A 22,548-nucleotide genomic window follows, 5' to 3' on the forward strand; every position below is an offset into this window, starting at 1 on the left:
ATCTGGCACCAAAAATTGCATTACCAGCTTGATGGGATAAACTGCCCACAAAAATGCATTAAATGAGATAAAAGAAAATTATTTCCTTTCCGTTTTTTTACCTCTCATCTCCCACCTTCTTGAATATAATGACTCAATTTCCCAGTCACACGGAGCACAGGGATAGAGAGTAACTGGGACATTATGAAGGCAAAGACAGTGTCATCAACACGGTTTCCATGATATAACAGGGCCTTTTTATATAGACATTGCTTCATTTTATTAACCATCTTGCTATCATAAACACCCTGCCTGGTGAATATTTGCATTTTAAGTGATTTTCTATCAGAAAAAAATTATTCCTTAAAAAAAATTTATAGGTTGTAATCTGTATCCACAGAGCTGGCAGAAGCCCTGGTTGAGCACACAGGCACTGTTCTGCATGCTACTAAACCAACATCAATCACATACATTTTCCAAAAGCATTGCTCACATGCAAAATGTGTACTTAAAATGCAATCCATCAATACAGCCTATCAGCCAGCTACTATTCGGAACAGGCAGGATAAGTCTGAGCATAAACAAATAATGAACAAACAACTATGTAAGCATGTCTATTTTAATAGGCTATTGGAGGGTGTAAAATGCATTAAATACCTTTAACTACCAATTCCGCGTAGTTTGATATCCCAACACCTCCTTCCGTACGAATCATGCAGCGGTACTTCCCAGCATCTCTCTTGGTCGTGTTGACAACATTAAATGAGGCTGTGAATCTTCTGGAACTAGTCACTTTTATTTCCTTCAGAGGAGCATCTCGGACATCAATGCCCTGTGTCAGATAGAAGCAATATCAGCAGTCATATCAAGACAGTACAACATCTGAAAGCAATTATCAATGTCACATTCCGTGTTTATCCCCATGGGCAGATGTCCCATTAAAAAGAGCCATTCTTCTCTATCAACAAAACAAAGATTGAGGGCTCCAAAATTAAGTGTGAAGAAATGAGTTGCTTGTACCTTTTAAATATATTAAATTAAATGAACTTAGCAGGGGAGAAAATATACAAAACCCCTTTTTTTCACCTTTCTTTCTACAAATATTTGGTCCTTTATAACACCTTCCCCTATATTTTTATTCTTGGCTTGAAAACAAAATTAGGTCACCAACCACTCTATTAGTAACCCAGTCTTTCTATGAAAAAGCAATTACCAAGAATAACACTAAGCTGTATACCAGGTACCATGACCATGTCTCCAGTGATGGACCCAGAGGACTGACCCAAGTTTTATCATGATTTTTCCTATGAATACAAAATCCATGGACATGGACCTGATAAACACCTGATTCTGAAATACAGCAAGGGAGCTGTTTTTCTGTATGTTCTGTGCTCCCCAGTTCCCACGAGGCTGCTTCTACAGTGGGGAAGGTTTGTTTTTTTACTATCCCAATACACCAAGCCAACCTTTTATTTACAAACTCTTGGAAATCCAATCATTGAAAGAGATGAAAGCAAAAAAGGACGTTGACAAATTCAGCTCTGTATTTTTAATAAGTACTGGGAAATCTGCTATCTTCTCTAGACTATTTACTAGAAATTATTATTAGTAGAAAATAGTAGACCAAGACCAAGGGTTACATATGATGCCAAGCCCTATGTCCACTATTCACTCAGCAGCCATGCTTGGGATACCACGATGTGCTATTATTCAATCAGACATCCAGGGTTGAACACTGACAGGTAGACATCCACCAATGATGGTCTGAGAGGTGAAGGGAAAGACTAGTGACTGGCAGAAGTCACAAAGGGGTGTGGCTGCAGATACTGTGGATTTGAGGAAGCCATGTGTGCCTTGAGGGTAAACAGGAAAGTAGCCAGACAAGGGTTAATTGTGGGAAGACCATTCTAGTCACACAAACCAGAACGGGAAGCCCAATATGATTAGAAAGACTGGCTGAAGTGATGGTAGCAAGAGGAACTTGGATTTGAAGGCTATACATTAAAATGTTTTCCTTTCCTGCTACACAAAGTCAAGGCTACACAACAATAAAGCCCACCTGCATGGTTCAGTGACTCACACCGCACTAGCAAACAAACAAAACAGCATTTATCTATGATACTTTGGGACAGTCAGTCTCAAGCAATGTGAGTTTGGGGATGAGCCTAACTCCGGTGCTCAGCAAAATGTTATCCTTAAAGTGATGGACCTTTGCAGGGCTCCACTTTCCTTTCCCTAAAAAAGGGGATGATTCAATTCACTCTCGGGGTCATTGTCAGACATGCATGATGCGTGCAAGGTCACTGACTTAACAACTGGCATCACACATCCCCATCTGAGCTCTGTGCAGAATGAGCAGCGAATTCCAGGAGAGAAGTTGTCAGGATGTCAAACCCCGCCTTTGTTTCTGATACGCTGGGGACTGCAGCCTCAGACCACAGTGTGCAGACACCATGGGCTGCTGATACTGAAGCCAGGAATGAAACAGACACTCACCCAGTCACTAGCAAAGCACAAGGCCCCCCACGTATTAGGTGCTGCTGTAAAACACACAGGATGGAGGAACAGGATTCCCAGAGCAGTTAGCTTCCCAAGGATGGGTTGATTACAAGCTCTGTGCCTCCTTCTAGGCTGCTCCAGCTTGGGCAAGGAGAGAGCAGTCAGGAGTGTTGCATTAACAGAATTCCTGCTACTTAGAAAGAAACATCGGGAGTGGGGAAGAATGGTTCCACCTGCATTATGTTTGGCATTAACTGTAAAAGCAGCTATTTGTACCTTAAAAAGTAACAAATCAAAATACAAATTCTGACATGTCTTGACTTGTGTGTTTCACTAAATTTAAAAACCTTTATCTAACCAATAGCATCAAAAGATTAAAAAAGATTGACAGTCTCGATGTTTTACTAAACTTAAGAACTTTGATCTGACCAATAGCACCAAAAGATTAAAAAATAAAAAGAAACGCAGTGAGAGTTAGTATTACCAATACATCCAAGAGGAAGAAATTCTGAGTTCCATACATGTAATCTCTGATAAAACCTCACAATCAAATATTGCTAACAGAAGAGACCTGCTGCTCACAGCCTTTAAAATTGGAACGTTCCATTTTTCAAATTGAAAATAAAATCTAACTTCTTGTTAATGAGCAAAATAGTAAATCTTATCGAAAAACTAACTGGGTATTGGCAAGCATTTATTTACTTAAAGGGTGACAAAAATGGACCAGGGGATTGTCGGTTTTATTTACTTATGTATATGCCCATAAGAATAAACATGTTTAAAAAGTTTTATTTATTTATTTTTCACTTCAATAACAATCCTGCAGTACTTTTCATAACAGAGGTGCACACTGATCCCTGACCATAGCTTAGAGCTGTATCGTAGGTACCAAGGGAAGGACCCTCTTTTTGCTTTAATATTTCTGCTAGAGAAGCAGCCCTTGAGATCCACTCTCTTTATGCTAGAGTGTTACTGTGTATACTGCAGAGCTCCATACAAGGCCAGGATATCCGTGAACTCTCAGAAAAGAACCTTTAAACAAAGACCCCAAATGCTTAACCACACAGAAAAATTCAACTATTTTATGAGGAGCAGTGCAGGGACAGGGATCTGAACCAATGAGCATCATTTCTGATCTAGATCCACACAGGCAACCAAACCTCACACCTTACTCAGACAGGCAGCCTTCCTCTTGCTATTTGAAATGTCCAGTACACAATTACTAATTCTTACTCCTTTTGACTAAAGGGTAGTCCAGAAGTTCTGAATGCCTCTCAGCTAAGGACCTCAGACAACTCATCAGGAATGAAGCTGGCAGAACGGGACCTCCGTGGCATCTATATTCCTGTCTCCAGAATGTAAGAATGTGCTCCTTTCCATGCTGGAAGAAAGTCTGCACTGGTGAGGAAAGTAAGCATTTAAGATACTAGAAGCCACGCTGGGTTATCTAGGTGTCCTACAGCTATCGCAGGGTCTTCAGGGGAGGACATGGAAAGCGCGTGTGGAGGAAGAGTCTGTGGAGGGACAGGATGGGGATGATGTGACCTGCAGATGAGAGGAGGGGCTGAAGACATGACGTAAAGATGCGAGCAAGGCACAGGTGGCCCCTGAGATTTCCAGACGAAACCAACCCAGTTGTCTGTACACTGAGGCCTTCTGATCTCCGTAAGTGTAAGACAGTGAAGCCCAGGAGTTTCCGGTATTTTGTTACAGTTGTAATAAGAAAATAATATAGCAATCACTGAGGTAAATAAAATGTCACACGGCTTTTGATGGTGTATAGACACTGTGACCTTAAATTCCCAGAGCCACACAACAAAAGTCGAAGGTCATATGGAGTCTTGCAAAAGAAAGAGTTCAGCCCAAAGCCATGACTAAAGCCAAAAACAAAGATCGACCTCAAAAACTTAGTGAAAAACAACATTCACGAAACAGACGCTGTGGGCTTGGCATGAGGGCAGATGTGGAGTGGTGGAATAGAATCAGGAGCCCGGGCATGGACCTTCTCAGGTGTCACCCAGAGATGTGCATCGGGATTGTGGGATTATTCAAACATTCAGTTGGGAAAGAATGGTGTTTTGTTTTGTTTTGTTTTTTTTCTCCAACAGTGTGGTGGAGAAACTGGATAGCCACTGGCCAAATTAAAAAAAAAAAAAAAAGAGGAATTAGATTCTTAGTCTTGTCACATGCAAGAGCTAAGTCTAAATCAAGCACCTAACCCCAGGAGCTAATACTACAAACCAAGGGGAAACTTTAATGATCTGAGATCTGACACTGCTTTTCTTAACTGTGATGCCAAGATCAAAGGTCAGAAAAAAAAAGTAATCAGGACTGGATCCAAACCACAAATTTCCGTGAGCAGAGCCACTGCTGGACAGCTTTAGAACTGAAGTTCAGATCCCAGGACCCACGTAGATGACAGTGGGTGTGGCAGCCCACCTATAAACCCGTCCCCAGGACACAGGGACAGAGAATCCCTGCAGCGGGCTGGATAGCCAGAACAGAAACAGAGCTCTAGGTGCAGGGAGAGACTCTGCCTTGACAGACAATAGGAGGAGCAATCAAGAAAAACATCTAACATCAATCTTTGGCTTACACACACATAGCCACACCCATGTGAACACACAAATACCCATGCACACATGTGCATGCAAGCAAAAAGGAACCATCGAGAAAGTAAAGTCCACAGTGTGGGAAAAGATTTTGTAAATCATATAGCCGCAGTCTTACAATTCATCAACAAATATTAAAAATGTCAATTAAATATTGGGCAAAATCATGTTTATCTAAAGAAGAAATGCAATGTCCAGTTGGCACACGAATGACATTCGACATCAACCACCATTAGGAAATGCAAATCAAAACCACAATGCCATACCAGTTCACACTAGGCAAGGCAGCTTATTGTCAGGTACATGGAAAGCACCAAGCACAGGATGGATGCAGGAAACTGGGACCCTTGCACATGGCTGCTGGGAATGATGGAAACATTGTGGAACCATCACTACTCTACAAAAAGCCAAAAATAAAATTACCATAGGACCCAGCAATCCTACTGTCTGAAACAGAACTGAAAGAGGCTCTCGGAGACTGGATGCTACTGGTCAAAGCGGCACCAGTCACAATGGTTAACATGTGGAAGCAATCTCACTTTCCGCCAATGGTAGTATCAATGACCAAGATGTTACACACATAGTGGAATCTCATCTGGCCCTAGAAAGGAAGGAAATTTCGACACTGCTACAATGGGGAAGACCCTTATGAAGTTATATGAAGTGAAATATATTAGTCATAAAACGCAAACACTGTATACTTACACTTGTGTGAAAAAGGCAATTTAAAAACTATATAATCTTGTCAATTAGAGATAAATATCATCATTACTTTAGTGTATTGTAGATTTCTTTCAATGTCAGGCTTTATTTAATTAAGTAAAAATCTGAAATGATGGCCCAAACCATACAGACAGGTTTATATCTTTCTTTAAACATTCGGTAAGGTCTGCAGACCTTTTCATATTTTATATATTATTAGATAGCTGATGAATAAAACATACATATAATAAGAACTTTGGTTATGAGACTCCAAATATTCGACAGAATGCTTCTGTTTAATTTTGTGGTATCATGTGGCTTTTATAGGATGAAATTATTTTTCTTACTAGATAGGATTTTAATAAGAAAATTAATCTCACTTTTATTATTTTAAAAAATGGCTGTTGAGTTCTCAACCCTCAAGGGAATATCCATCATTCCTATAAGATTTGGGGAACATCTCAGAAAAAAGGAGCAGAGAAAATGTAGGAACTCGACAATGGGGAGGAGAAGAAAGACACACAGACTCCGGGACACGCCACCACACTGAACTCATTGAGTCACAGTGGTGCAGGTACCAACACAGGGCTGCTCAGGGCTGGACGCACCAACCTTCAGTCATGGAATAGGGGGGAGCGCAAGGGGTCTGACTCCTCCTGCAGCTTATGGAAGATGATGACTTTGGGGCTACAGGAACCTCTGGGTTAAGTAGAGGTGTGTCCATTGAGTTACCCATGCTCCACGGGAAAGTTCCACATACATGAACAAGGGAATAGCCCTGGTTAAACTCAACGAGTCACACCAAAACAAAGCCACACAAAAGCCATAATGGAAGGGGACTTGCTGGGATGGGGCTTTAGTGGAAGGAAGAGGCATAAGGGAAGGTAGGTAGTAAGCAAAAAAAGAACATAGTAAATATGTATATGAAGCTGTCAGTGAGTAAATTAATACTGGATTTTTTTTAAAAAGAATAATTCCCTATTGGCTACCAAGGCCTAAAATATGTTGACCTCTGTATAGGAAAATGATAATTTGAAATATACATCTTTGGGAAATAAATGTGTGGAGTTTTCAAAAAGGGAATATTGAAACCTATGTCAGAAAAGAGTCAGTGGGTGTTACCAAGTGCATTTAGCATGGGGAGCTACAAGAACATTTAAATATCTGATAGAGCAGTTTACTTGTAGTGACATATAGAATCTATGCTCATGATATTATCAAGAATTGTATACAAGTCTAAAAATCCCATCTTGAAGTTAAAGGTTCCTAATTCAGGCAAGAGCTGAGGTTGAGTCAGATGAAGGACAAAAAGGAAAAACAAACAAACAAGAGAGGCATCTCCGGGAAAAGAGGGAGGAGGTGGCTGTGTCCAGGCTGAAGTGGCAAGGTGACAAGCATCTGGAAAAGTTGGGGAAAGCAGCAGAGGTGGGGGAGCCCTGCAGGGAGGGATTGGGCATGTTCAGAGTCCCAGGACAGGCGGAAGAAGCCAGGGGAAATGTGAGGAAAGGGTGGACTCTGGGAAAAACAACAGCAGCAGCAGCAACAACAACAAACCCACTCATCGGATGGGGATTTCTCTTCCCATTCTCCGCAGTCCTGACATCACACATCAGCGGGAGCTCCCTTGTTTCTGGATGTCGAAGAGTCAGAGAAACCCAATAGACGTGGGATTCGAGAGGAGCTGCTGCCAGAGGGATGCTCTGAGGAACATCCACATTAGCGTTTAGGGAAAGAGGATGAGGGAGAGGAGGGAAGCAGGAAGAGACCTTGGTCATCCCTCTGCACTGTGGACCAGCTATAGCAAATGCTCCCCTAGCTCATCCCACTCATTACGTAAGGTGCTGCAGGCAGAAAGACAGAAATAGTTGTAGAAATAGGAGCATCCCTACCTAACCCCGCCCACCTGACACACTCAGGGAAGGCTTGGCCAGAATGGTAAATGGTTTTCAGGAAGTGACTGGAGGATTAAGTGAGGTGATTTCCAGAAGCCTCTCAGTCTCCAGAGTCACTCCCTCTGCCTGGAACTAACTGGAAATTGTGAGGATCCCAAACCACAGGTGAAGCTTTGAAAGTCTTCTAAGCCCCCTGCCCTGGGGCGGGGGGGACTTTTCTATGGCAGCAATGAGCAGACAGTGTAATATGCTAGAACCCTGGTCACTACCAAGAAGTCAGGAGCCCGTGGGGAGGCCACTTTTGCTACACTTACACAGCAGGACAACGAGAACACATCTTGCGGGCGGAGCTAGCAGGATGCCCAAGTGACATCTCCCCATCTTTCCCAGTGGGAGAGAAATGCAATCCCATAACAGCAGTGCCTCACCTCTTGACAAAAAAGACAGCCCAGTGCACAGCGGTCAAGAAGAGAATCCAGAGCGTTCTTTATGAGATAGGCTATCCTGCAAGACAGCAAAGACAGAACGCAAAGCAGGGCGATCACATGCCCAGGGTAATCAAAGGGTGGTTACTCTGACTTTTGTGAGCTTCGTGAAAAGACCCATAATAATGGTGCCTGAGAGGAAACGGTCTCACTGGGTCGAGCACGGCCTTTGTGAGTCCCAGAGCACTGTAAAGTGTGCACGTGTTCCAGTGTGAGCAAGCCAGGAAGCCGTACGGGTAGTAATTTCAATTATGCTTATCCACCCTTCTTTAGGCATTGGGCTCACCGAAGACTTCCAAATGAGCAGTGATTTACCACCAAACGGAATCACATTACGTCTTTCAGGAATATCTATGCCATAATCAGAGCAATGATTGAAGGAAATTGAGGCCTAGGGAGTGAGCGGCAGTTTGCGTAAATTAATCAATCTCAGGCATTTTGGAGCTGTTCTGAGTGGCTGAGCCTAGCAGATGACAGGCAGGGGCCCTTGCTTGCACCGTCCCGTGAGTGGGGATGAGCTACAAGGTCCAGTCCCCCACCGCAGAAAGAGGTGTGGCCACCCACTTTTACCAGGCTCCTCTGCAAGATGCGGACTGCATTCTCACCACTGAGGCCACTCAGAACCATGGGGATGGAGGCAGATTTCCTCCCTTTAGCTTACATCATCTAAATGGAACCTTCCCTGAATAGCTCAGCAGATCTAGGTTCTTCAGCCCATGGCCTTTTCTACTTGAAAATGAAGACACTGAATTGCTAAACTGAAGGCAAGCCACAAAGTACTAGCATCTGCTGCTTTCCCTCTGGGAGCTGAGCCAGGGCCACGCCTGCTTTCCTTTCTCATGGGAGAGCCTCGGATTCTTGGAAGAGGGATAAACAAGGAAACCCCATGATGCGCATGAGAAAGACAAAAACAAAGAAAGCTGTATGAGGTTCAGAGTTCATAGTCCAAAGACGGGTGTGTTTGTGTGTCTGTGCGTGTGTGTGTGTGTGTGTGTGTGTGTGTGTGTGTGTGTGAGAGAGAGAGAGAGAGAGAGAGAGAGAGACTGAGAGAGAGAGAGAGAGAGAGAGAGAGAGAGAGGGAGAGAGAGAGGGAGAGACAGAAAGAGAGAGAGAGACAGAGAGAGAGGTATGTGCGCATGTGTATGTGTGTGTGGGGGTGTGTGTGTATGTGTGTGTATGAGAGAGAGAGGTATATGTGTGTGTGTGAAAGAGAGATAGAGAGAAAATAGAGAGGTGTGTGTGTGTGTGAGAGAGAGAGACAGACAGACACACAGACAGACACACAGAGAAAGACACACACAGAGAGAGAGAGGTCAGTGGAAGATGCCAAAGCCTCTCTTCTGCTTTCTGACTTCTTCACCCCCAACTCCTAGTCCAAACTCATAGCCTGATTTCCAATCCCAACTTTATGGTTGCTATGCAGCAAGCTCCCCCACCATCACCCTAATTTCTGCTGCTTTACCCCAAACATGCACCAGCTCTTACAGCCTCCTTTGACCAAGTTACATGAAACCACTAAATGACTTTGAGTAATTAGATCACTCCAGGATCTCTCTAGATAACACACATGCTCTCAGGGACAGAGAGTAAACCTTGATCTTTAAATCAGGGTAATGCAAAGCCACACTAGGTTGAGACATGTGCTGGCTGGAAGGCTTTCAGCGGTCTCTGTCTGAATGCTCAGATTTGTCAGAGAGATGCAGCTGTAGATGGGGAACCGACTAAGACAATAATGGATGTGATTTTCAGCATTGATTTAGACAGTAAATGGTTCCTATAGCAACAGCAGACAGTCCACTTTCTCTGTTCCTGGTATTTTCTGTGTGGTAAGTGATGTTAAATTTATGCTTTAATATATATGGTGTAAAATACTCGAGTTAAGCCTGCTGAAGGCACCATAATTTTACCTCTTTACGAATCATTTTGTAGCTTTTATAGCTAATAACAAAACGGTCCTGATATGCAGTTGTGATTTTTCCCCCATTATCTATAAACGAAGCTAAAAGCCGCTGTAGACCTGCATGTGACCAGCCCCTCCTCACCAGCCAGAGCAATGCACATGTGAGCTCTCACACACAGAAACACAAGTTTAAATTCTAACTTAATTGGCAATTTAAATTCCTTACCAAAGTTCACGAATCCTTGACAAACGTCTAGGTTTCCCACTGTGCTAGGCGAAGAGCGTTGTGGGTTAGGAGACAGTTTCTAGACAGAGGTGTCTGAGCATGAATTCTAGCTACCACCGATGCACCCCTAGGAAAGTAAACAGGATTTTTCCCAGGCCTCAGCTGCACCTCCTATAGGTGGGAACAGATTTCTCCAAGGATCAGTGAAAAGAAAAAAAACTGTCAATAAACCAAAAATCAAGCTCAACTATCACCTAGTAGAGTACCTACCATCCAGAAGTGCTCTGTAAACATCATTATGTATGTTTCTAGCATCTGTAAAAATCAGTGATACAAGCAGTGTCCCTGTGATCTGACTCATTGGTTGTTCTGCCATAGATCAGGGAAGCGTCCCTGATCTCTGCTCATGAGAATCCTTCTGGCATCTCTCTTCATCTCTGTCTCTCTGATGTAGAAGGTTCTTCTATCTATGTGCTGCTTTCATTGGTTGAATAAAGAAACTTCCTTGGCCTCTTGATAGGGCAGCACTTAGGTAGGCAGAGTAGACAGAAAGGAATGCTGGGAAGAAGGGAGAGAGCCACCAGCATGGGACTGGTTGGTCAGACATGCTGAATCTTTCTCGGTAAGACACGACCTCGTGGTGCCATACAGATTATTAGAGAGGGGTTGAATCAAGATGTGAGAGTTAGCCAATAAGAGGCTAGAACGAATGGGCCAGACAGTGTTTAAATGAATACAGTTTCCATGTGATTATTTTGGGAGTTAAGCTAGCCAGGCAGCTGGGACAAAAAGCAACCACCAACATCTCTCTGTATCAAACTAAAAGCATCCAAAATTGCCTGAGCTCAGAAAAGAACTACAAGAAATTATTAAACTTAGAAGTAACTCTTTTTTTTTTCTAGATGGGGTTGATTAAAACTAACTAAGTAGAATCATACAACAAACTCTCAAACGAAAAAAAAATTACAACCATTTCTAGACCAACAACTTTTTAAAAAAAGGTTTAAAATCCATGTGAGGTTGTATTTTTTCCTCTAAGAAAGCACTCCGAAATTAGGCGCTCACCCAGAATTAGATTTTTATAAAAGGTGGAAGGGCTGGGGTCACACAGCCACTACTCTGGCAGGGGTGTGGTCGGGGGTAAGTTTAAGCAGAATGGCCTTAGAGGTGTATTTCTATGACTTTTCTCGGGTCATGTGACAATCATTTTTAGAAAATACAACTTTGAGGAAGTGTTATAAAAAAAGCTACAGGAAAGAGCAGAGAGTGCAGATTTAGGAAAAATGAGATCCTGAAGGCCACTGACATGCCCCTAACAGAGTCTGTTTTTCTTAGTCTGTCTGGACCACTTTGTATAATGCCTGCTGTCTATTCTGAACCCGCAGATAAGGATGCATAAGGTTTGACCCTTACATCTTCGTGTTAAAGACCTTTCCTGTGGCCAGAAGTCAGGGACTAAGCAAACATCTGGGATGTTTGTCTCACAATAAATTACCTCTGAGGTTCACCTGGAGAAGATATTTTGTCTATAAAGTCTCAGAAAGCCCAACATATCAGCGAGTGTCCAGGAGCTGGATAATATCAGTGTTTTGAAAGCCTCCTTCATGGGAACTACATTTTAAAACTAAATTTTGTCTTGTGTTTACATGTATACCTGAGTGCACGTATGTGTCTGCATGTGCTCCTGCACAGGTACCATGGCAGGAGTGTCCATGTTGAAGGACAAATTATGGAAGAGTCAGTTTTCTCCTCCAGCACATGGGTTTGGGGGATCAGACTCGTGGCATGAGGCTTGGTGGCAAGTACTTTAATTCCTGAGCAGTCTTGTAGGCCCCGGTAACTACATATTATTTCCCTTTCTATTTCTGAGAATGGATGCATACTATAAAATCATTTGAAAACACTATTTTGTTGGCTTATTTATAATAAACATCAAATTTCATGTAGCCATAAATAGCTTTAAAAGTCAATGACTGAATAACAAAAACAACTCAGAAAATCCCATGGAGAAAACCAAAAGCATCAAAAGAAGTAACTATACATGAAAAATGTAAAATGTTTTAATTCTGTTTTTTTCCTCAGTGTGTGTGTTTGTGTGTGTGTGTGCACGCACACACATGCTCATGCATGTGGCTATACATACATATTCTCTGAGGTATTTTCAAAATCAGTCTTAAAAAGTGATGGAGGTTGATAACAACATGAAATATGAAATAAGGTCCCATTTTGGGTCCTTGGGTGGTTTACATACACACATTTGATTTTAGTGTCTTGCGCGGTAAAATACCATATTTAAATGCATACACTGCCGTATCTAATGATACCTATCAACCACCTGCAAGAACCTCACAATCTCACAGCTTTACGCTACACAAAATGCTTCCTTTAAGACAGCAGGGAGAAAGATGGGTGCGCGTCCTACTGAGTTTTATTTTATTTATTTTTAGCTCTGCACTTTAGAACCAGTCTTCCCACATAGACACTGACCTCACCCACAAGGTGAGATGTACCTCTTAGTGATGAAAGGGTGTCTCTTAGGAGCTGGGGAGTTAGCTCAGCAGCTAAGAGCCCTTCCTGCACTTCCAGAAGTTTCAAGTTTGCTTCCCAGTGCCAGACCCCGCTGCTCACAATTGCCTGGAAGTTCAGCTCCAGGTGATAGGATGAACTCTTCGGGCCTCCGAGGGCACATCATACACACACACACACACACACACACACGGCACGCGTTCACACAAACGCATGTACACACACAAAAATAAAATCTTTATCATTTTTCTTTATTACTTAGGTTTCATTGGATTTATTAATATTTTGTGATACTTTAATAAAGTGATATTTAAAGTATGTTTCAAATAATTAAATCTTTGGACATTTCATGTAGGAGTAGATCGACATATACCTGGAATATACACGGACACACGGACACACAGACACATGGACACACAGACACCTTCCCTAAGTCAGGTCCATGGTGTTAATAGTGTGACGGGGTCATGGTCAAATCTTTGAGGTACACATCTCCAGGTGACCCACATTTCAGAGAGGATGACATGGAGTTCCATGTATACAGCGGTTCACTTAGAGTAGAGACAGACAAAGGCTTCTACTATTCCTAACTACACAGTTCAGCCTGTAACGGACAGGGCTGACACTCCGTCCCTTATATGGCAAACAGACGTAACACCACAGGGGGGACCCCAAGAAGCTCCATGCCCAATGCCTACTACTGTGGGCGTTCTAAAGGCTGCCACACAGCAATAAAAGATTTGCTGATGGCGCCACTCCAAAGCACCTTATGTCCCCAAGTAAACATTAATCACAGATACCAAAACCTTGCTTTGCTCTTGGGGATATTCATACCATAAAGGAACCTAAAAAATGTATTTTTTTCTCATTCAATTTTGAGCATGGATCTCAGAATTACCTTAAAGACCCTATGTGATGGCATGTAGAAAACCCCTTTACTAGCTGCTGCAGCTCCAGAGCCATCATGTGGGGACTATCCCTCATGAAAGATGTTTGAAGAAGTTAGCGTTCAACTTGGTTCAGATGTTCAGATGTCTGCGTATAGACAATGAGTTACTAACAATATGATCTAGGACTAGGGAAATGGCTGAGTGGATAAGGAACTTGCCACGCAAGCTTGAGTCCTAGAATTTTCATCCCCAGAAACCACATACAAAGCAAGCGGGAATGGCAGCTGCCTCCACTTGACACTCTGGACATAGACAGGGGATCTACTGGGCAAACTGCAGGCTAAACCAGATGGAGTTGGTGTTTTTCAGGTTCAAATGCACACTCCAACTCTATAAACACAATAGGAGACTCACCAAAGAAGACACATGGAGTCAATTTTGGTTGCCTATAGACACATGCATACATACCCATATGCAGGTACATAGGCACCCACATATACACACTTGCACATATATACAAACAAGCACATATACACATAATATAATATAATTAAAAATAGCATCCATATCTGCAGAAGATACTCAGTTAAATTTCAGATATACCTATGCACATAGGCTGAAAGTAAGTTTTAGAAGAGTTTAATGATTTTGTGTGTGGCTCTTCCCCATAAGCTGCTCATAAAATAAACGCTTTCCCATGAAATGCCTACTCATCCAGAAGTCATCAATAATTTCATAGCAGTATTACTTGATCATCCCAAGATTCACAAATCAAACAGCATCCTGAGAAGAGTTCACTTAAGAACTCAGAGTCCTGTAAATTCAAGGCTATCACACCCCATCTTGATGTAGGCCCATGGAGAATTTCAGGTATGACAAAGGCAGGTGATTAGGGAAAGAGGAAAAAGAAAACATCACAGGGTCAAACAGGACGGATTGATCAATATTATAATTCTAATCTAACAAACCATGAAAAATAGAGAGGCCTTGGACACAGTATGACATGAAAATCAACCGAGGTGCCTATGTACAATTGACCCCAAATCCACAGGCTTTGTACCCAAAGAGTAAAAAAAACCTAATAAATCAAAAATATCTTGAAAGCCAGAATTGTGGCATTTGTCTCTAGTTCTAGCCATTGGGAGGCTGGGGAAGAAAAATATCCTGGCTACACAGTACATTCCAGGCCAGCCTGGCTCTATAGTGCAATCCTAGGATAAGAAAAAGAAATTGTTTACTGAAGGCACTTAGACTTTGTCCTTGTCCTTAGCTCCTGAGCAGTGCAGCACAGCCACCAACACACAGCATTGACATCCGGGTAGTTATTGTAAGCTATCTTGAGATTATTACAGTGTATGAGACTGTGTGTACAGGTTACATACAAACACTGTGCCGTTTTAAGTAGGGAACTTAAGCATCTGAGGACTGTGTTACCTATAGGCTCCTTACTCCAGGGACATCGAGGGACTACTGTTAAGGTACCAGTTACATATTGCCTTTACTTTTTCATTCCAATTTACTACACTCATTAAGTTTTGTCTCAGGTTAGTTCCTTTCAACCCTTGCTTCACAATGGAATCACCTGGACAACATTTGATGAAATACTGAAGGATGGGTCCCTCCTTCGAACCCATTAAATCAGAACCCAAGAGTAAGCCTGACGTTTCTTAATCTCCCAAGGTAACTCTATAGGAGAGGTAGGATGGACAAGTCTATAGTGAGATACTTCTCTCTTCCTCCCAGACAAACATAAGCTGTCTCTTTATATAACGCTACAACACGTCCCCTACTAGTAATGGACTGAAGACTGGAATCCCAAATTGAGTTGCCGCAAAGGATCCCACATTCGAGTATTTGTAAAACCTAGAAGCAAATTGTGTCCAATGTGTCAGTGAGTCCTGGGGAATCTCCCCTGTCATTTCAGGCCTGGGAGCTCACACTTTTCACGGTCCCCTTCCAGTCGGTGTGCGTAAGAAAGACAAGCGTGATAAACTAGTTTTCCATAAATAATTAAGAGCCGCACAGGTAGTGATGAAAATAATAGTGTCATTTTTAAAAAGGTTGTAAATGCTTTGCGGAAAGTGTTAATATAAGATGTCTATCTCCTTCATCAAGCACAACAGACAGCCGATCTGAATCTCATTAACAGAAACATCCACCCACTCAGAGAGCAATCCTATATCCCTAGCGTGATAATTTGAAATACCTGAGATGTGGGATTAAGAAGAAGAGAAGAAGCTAAAGGTTTATATCGGTTTCCATGTGCTACAGAAAACTCTTGAAGTAGTTAACACAGATGTTTCAGGAGCAAAGAAGAAAGGAAGGATGGAAGGAGGACACGAGAGTCTAGAGTTCTAGACACATTTCTCCTTCCCAGCAGAAATGTCTTAGACAAGGGCCAGGATGCGGGAAAAGGGTGGCATCAGGCAGAAGGGTAAGGCACACTCTGCTCAGTGGTCCTGAGCGACCCCCTGCTCAGACCACATTCCTGCCTGACAGCCCCCATCGGCTCATCCTAGACGTTCAGCTACCTTCCACTCCCTCCAGCAAACAGCAACACAAATAACCAGCTAAACTGTGGTGATTAAAGGCAACAAAATGATTTAAAAATTATATAATTGGGCCACTACACACTCATCATGCCATGACAGCCGTGTTAAGTACGGTAGGAGGCAGAGACGGAACCAGCGCAGGAAGGGAAACAAGAACGTGGGAACTGCCTATTGTGAGATAGTGAATAGGGAAGGGTTAAAACAAAGTGTTTCAGCTTGGTAGCAAAGTCAAAATTCGAAATAAAATAATAAAATAGAAATGAAAAAGGCCTGGGGCTGTGTCTCTGGGGCATTGCCAGTCTAGCATGCATAAGGACCTGAGTTTGATCCCACCCCGATAAAAACAAAGACCCGAAACTCCACACAGAACAAAGGAAGGAAAGAAAGGGAAAGAGGTACTCTAGGAGGGTTGAGGAATGAGCAGCCTGGAGACTTAAAAGAACCAAGATGCAATGCGAGTGGAGGTCACCAAGGAGAACGCCCACCCCCATACCCCGAAGTCCAGGGGTGGGGGGGAGAAAGTCATTGACATCCACTCAATCTGTCAGAACCCCTCAGACAGCATACAGGCTCAAGGGACTGCCTGTCACACAGAATGTACAGAGCAGGACCTGAAGGACTCAGGCTGCACGGCCGGGCCATGCTCATATGAAAATACATACACATATACATTCACATACATAACTTAAATGCTTGAAATTAATGCGAGTTACTCAAAAATGCAGCTTACAGAAAGCTCTACAAAAGCGAGCCCTTTCTTTCTCTCTTTGGTGTGTGTGTATGTGTGTGTGTGTGTGTGTGTGTACGTACAGAGAGAGACAGAGGAACTAACTGGAGTGATATTCTGTGGGTTGTTTCCCTTTAGTGAAAGAGAAGGGAGAGGCACAGTAGAATTTAAGGTTCTTTGCTAAATCTAATTTGACAGAATTTGTCAAAGGATATCATCAAGAAAAAGCAACGGGAAAAATAGAAATTCCAAAAAGACAAGTAAAGAAAATTGCCTTGTTTAGGCTGAAAACCTGAAGATCTAACTGATGTGGGCGGAATGTTCTAGAGCAGTGACTGCTTTGGTGTCGCCAGTTCCTCCTCCAGGATGATGCGGCTGTCCTGCTGCTGCCCGCCAGGACAGTGAATGCTAGTGCACATACCTGCAGCCAGAGCCGGTCCCCAGCCACTGTCCTGCCTATGGCGCTGCACTGGAAGGTAGCAAACTGGCCGGCATTCACCTCCACGTTCTGAATCCGCAGGAAGTGGGGTGTTCTAGCTGCATGAGGGAAGAGAAGTTAAGGAATTAGAAGTGGGACCTCAGTGGAACACCCACTCATAAATATTAGATACGCTTCCCATGGGGGCCTTTTCACTGTGTTTGCCTTGGGAGAAAGAGAATCGGTAAAGTCTACAAGAGCTTGAAAGGTACCTCTGTTGTTGTGAAGGGCATCATGGGAGGATACGGGTGTGTGTGCTATGTGATGACAGAGAGAAGCGGGGGAGAGAGACGGGGAGGGAGAAAAGGAGGGAGGGAGAAAGACAGAGATAGGGGAGAGAGAGACAGAGATTGGAGAGGGAGAGAGAGAGAGGAGAGAGAGAGAGAGGAGAGAGAGAGAGAGAGAGGGTGAAGGGGAAGGAGAAGAAAAAAAAAGCCAGGCAATCTGGGATAGAACCAAAAGAGAAGATATTTCATTTTTCCTGCTGTGTAAATTACCGTAGCTCAGCAGTCTCCTTGTAATAACAAATCTGTATTAATAAAGATTATGCTGATGCCTAATTGATGTTTTGAACAAAAACATATTAGATATTTATACTTGCAATGTGAAGAGAACAGTAAGAAGTTAAATGATGTTGTCAAGGAAACTTTGAAACCCAAATACAGAGCTGCGCATAATATATATTTTAATACAACTAATTGCTATGCAACGCTCCCTCTGTAATATTTCCCAGCCACCAAAAAATACCATCCCAATAGACACACTCTGTGAAGGATGCTGGGCCTGTCCATGTTGGGTGAGTTTCGCTGATTCTTGTGTCTAAGTCAAGAAGTCCAATAATTTCCATGGCAGATTTCATCTTCTATGTGGTACTTTCTCCTGGTGCCCCTGTTGGTCAGGGACGGTTGTGTCCAGAAAGGGTGACTCTGCTCAGCCTGAGGAGTATACCCTAATTTTGGCATCACACTTAAAACAGGTGCCCAGGAACTAGAGTTAGTTAGTCATGACTTAAATGTCATGCAAAGTTTATTAGGGAAATTCTCCTAATGCATGACAATGTCACAGACAAGGAAAGGGGCGAGGGCAGAAAGGGAGTGTGAATATAGCATTTTCTGGGTGGGGTGGATGAGACCAGATTCATTACGCCTCCAAGTATCCATCCTCTCACTGGCAGTGGGTCTTGAAGAATGGTGTCCTAGTCTGGGGACCCACTGACTGTAAACCAACACTCACATGAGCCCAAGCAGAACTTAATTAGAACTGCAAGTGCACTGCAAACAAAGAACAATGAATTTTAATACCAGTATCACAGGGAAACCTCATTATTATTTGGAGGCCAGCAATAATTCACTGTGCTCATGATGCTTAGTATGCAAACTAGTCTAAACGGCTCCTCACAGGGCAGGGCAGCAATGGACCACTGTTACTCAGTATTAATTGATCAACTTATAATTCTAAGAACTGTTTCACTGATGCAATCAAATTACCCCTTACGCTTCGGTCTTTGAAGACCTCTGAAAAGCATCCCTAAGCCAAATGTCTCTTCTACCTTCTTCTGGAGGCTCTGGAAAACCCAGTACTTTTGATTAAAAGGGTAGCCCTTGAGTTTTAAGAGGCAGAACTTTCCCAGTGAACACTCACATAGATTCTATGAGGTGGCTGTTTTCTCTGTTTTGGGTACAGGGAGAATTGTGGGTGGGCCCCTGACTAGTACAGACTTCCATTTCCAAAGCCTAGGCCAGCCTGCTACATCACTTGACCCCTTCTAGGCTTCCTGTCATCTCTGTCTGTCCTCGTGGTCCCCATGCCACACCGGGTGGGCGTCTGCCTGGAATTCCAGTAGCGCTGATCTTTCCTGAGTCAGAATATTTTCTCAACTTGTCTTCGGACCTTCAGTGACCATGATAGCAAAAGCAGTGAGCTTGGTGTTACTGTCTCCCACCAGCAGACTCATGATGGCATCATTAAATTAATTGAAAGTTATTTGCATTAATAAAACCACAGGCATGTAACCTTTAGAACTGTTTGCCAGAAATTTCTATTTCTAAAGCAGAATTCTTCCTTCCCACCTTCGCACTTCTCCTTTGATTCCATTATTTTTTTTTACCATATCAATTATTTTTGGCGTATCTATACCAGAGGAACCCAATATTAATACAGACCAGGAAGACTAGTGAGATTTGACTAAATTAAAAGGGCTACATTGAAAATGAGAAATTGTTTTCTTATCAAAGAAATTGATTACTGCAGATTCTCACCAAACACTCCCAAACACACACACACACTCACTTCCTCTCTCTCTCTCTTCTCTGTCTCTCTCTCTGTTTCCTCTCTCTCTCTGTTTCTCTCTCTCTCTTTCTCTCTCTCTCTTTCTCTCTCTCTCTCCCCTCTCTCTCACACACATATACAGAGATATAGATAGATGGATAGACAGACAGACAGACAGACAGGTAGGTAGATAATAGATAGAATTAGGTTGGCATCCTACTCGGAAAAATCTGAATTATTTTTTAAGAGTGAACATGATATAACAGGAAGAAAATTGTACAACTCATGGGACAAGCTATAAGCTAAGCACACAAGCACTAAAACCCTAAACATAATACATGAAATTACCTTCAGTTTATACATACGAGTGATAAATAAAATGTGAATGAATTCCACATTTAGACTCCCATCTTGGCATCTTGCCAAGATTATGCATATACAAAATCCTTAAAATATTCCAACATATGCCTGCTTTTAAGTGGTTTGGGCAAAGATTATTCAACAGGCAAATCCATTTCAGTGCAACCCTCGCTAACTAGACTGAAAATATCTCCAAATATTCATTTCACCTATAAAACCAGTTTGAAGTTCGCCATTCCTAGCCATGTGTGCATCAACACATAAACGAGAAAATGATGACATCGCGCCTCCTCTGTCCACAGTGGATTTGGACAAAGGTCAGTTCTTAGTTCTATCTCCCAATTCTTTCGCATCTGGCCACAGTGGATCAGTCTCCCTGTGAGTCTTCGGCAGGCATGTCTCAAAGAGCAGACAGTCCAGACTCCTCTGGAAGGTCTGTGAAATCCACTCCCTGCCAACAACCCAAGAGTGGCAACTCTTTCAAGGCACCCCAGCCCTCATCAGCCCAGGGAGAAATCTTCAGGCCCTCTCCACTAAGACAAGTGCTTCTCAGGTGCCAGCCTGGCTCCCAGCCTTCTTCCCTTCCCCTACTCCCCTGGGTTCAGCTCCCAGCATCAAGGGGCCGTCTCCACTCTCTTTCATGGTCATTCTTTCTCATCCCTTCCAAAACTGGGTCTGAAATTCTCTTTTCCAAGTCATGAGGCAGCTTTCCCTCTGTTCAGTCTTCTTGGGATCTCCTCTGATGGTGAGATGTTACCCAGTAAGTAGAACACCGAAATTTGGCCTTCCTGAGCTGATGGGTCTCCTAGTAAGCCATTTTCTAGCACCATAAGGCCAATAACTGAGAATACAGCAGATACTCTCCAAGAGAAATCAGCAAATACATCGAACAATAATAACAGGCAGCGTCATCATCATCATCATAGGCATCACCATCATCACCATCCTCCTCCTCCTCTTCCTCCTCCTCATCAGGTCCCAGAGGTAGGAAACCTAAAAAGATCTATACTAGACTATCTTTAAATTAGCCTTGAGTGGGACCCTTGACTATAAGAAAAGATGGAGACACTTCAGTTAACCATCTCCTTCTAGATTGGTCCAGCTGCTTGCTCCTGTGAAGATATCCCTGAGAGGATTATGCTCTATGACTCAGAGGCATGCAGCCTGGGAATGCAGTAGCCACTCTTTGGTTCCTTAATTGGTTAGCTCTGCCCTAGAGACCTAGTTATCTGCAGTCGCACCAAAATGGTGTTCTAGGCATGTTCAAAGAATGACAAACACACCTGGGAAGAGTGGCTACATGGATAACAGGTTTGTTTGTTTTTAGAAAGGCAGACCCTTCCAATTAGGAAACGAAACACTGGGCACAGAGACTATGGGCAATGGAAAGCAATGGCTGACTTCAAAGGTGAGGTATGTATAACCATACATATAACTCTCTATAGTTTTATATGTGTGTGTGCACTAATAATATATATATATATATATGCATGCACACATACATACATACATCTATTATTATGTCTAATATGAAAGATGGCACAGCCCACTATGGGCATCACCATTCCTGGGCAGGTGCTTCTACACTAATCAAAAACCTATTTGAGCATAAGCCACCAATGATACAGTCAGAGAGAGAATTAGCTAGCAAGCAACAACCCCTCTGGTTTCTGCCACGCTTCCTTGGCTGTGAAAAGTCCCTTGGTTGAAGGCAATGATGCACAGAATAGCATTCATTCCTGCCTTCAGGTCCCTGCCCTGACCTCCTTCAAGAATGACAGTGACCTGGAATTATAAGATGAAATAAACCCCTTTCTTCCCCATAGCCTTTGGTCACATTGTTTTAACATAGCAGTAAAGGGAACTAAAGCATAGGCACCCTATTTGTGAGCAGCATAGGACCAAGTATTGCCAGGTCTTGGGGGTTTCAATCAAGTCTAAAGAAAGGATCTTTCCCAGAAAGTTCTGCCCTGCCCCAATTCTCTCTGCTGTGCTCTGCTTGGGTGCAGGGGTCCTTTCTTTCATTTCCCTGGGATCTCTTTAGTGCAAGGACTTCAATTTCTGGGAAGCCTCTAGGGACACTTCTGTGCACAGGGGTGTCTGGATACACATGCTCCCTAGCACCTCGTCCTTTGGAGGGCACTTCTGTGGGCTCCTCTGTCTGGACTGAGGTCCAGACTTCTTACTGGATCCCTCTCTTGGGAAGTTCTCAGCTGACTGAATGGTGCCTTCTCACATCTGTGCTGACTGCATATCTGTTCACTACACACCAGTTCTGTACAAAACTGTTCTTGTTGATATGATTTACTAGGGAGCATTCAGATCCTCAATAGCTTCTTCCGGAAAACTCCAAGAGGCTCCTCCCTAAACCTCTCTCCTCACAGCATCCTACCTACGATGGTTAAAGCAAAGCCCTCCCCTACTGTCTCACAGGCTCACAATGGACTTAGAG

At 43.0% G+C, this 22,548-nt stretch overlaps 1 protein-coding gene across 5 annotated transcripts in view; it reads right to left on the bottom strand.

The window, feature by feature from the left end:
- Ptprm (protein tyrosine phosphatase receptor type M) overlaps positions 1 to 22,548 on the bottom strand; it is a 698,333-nt gene that overhangs the window by 374,112 nt on the left and 301,673 nt on the right. For all 5 annotated transcript variants that reach the window (XM_087902425.1, XM_087902421.1, XM_087902423.1 and 2 more), the window contains exons 5-6: positions 17,412 to 17,527; positions 637 to 811 (exon numbers count right to left, since the gene is read on the bottom strand). In XM_087902425.1, coding sequence (XP_087758551.1) covers positions 637 to 811; positions 17,412 to 17,527 — 291 coding nt within the window. The remainder of the gene's footprint in view (positions 1 to 636; positions 812 to 17,411; positions 17,528 to 22,548) is intronic.

Source organism: Myodes glareolus, chromosome 27, assembly GCF_982192425.1.
Source record: "Myodes glareolus chromosome 27, mMyoGla1.1, whole genome shotgun sequence".
Lineage (NCBI taxonomy): Eukaryota > Metazoa > Chordata > Mammalia > Rodentia > Cricetidae > Myodes > Myodes glareolus.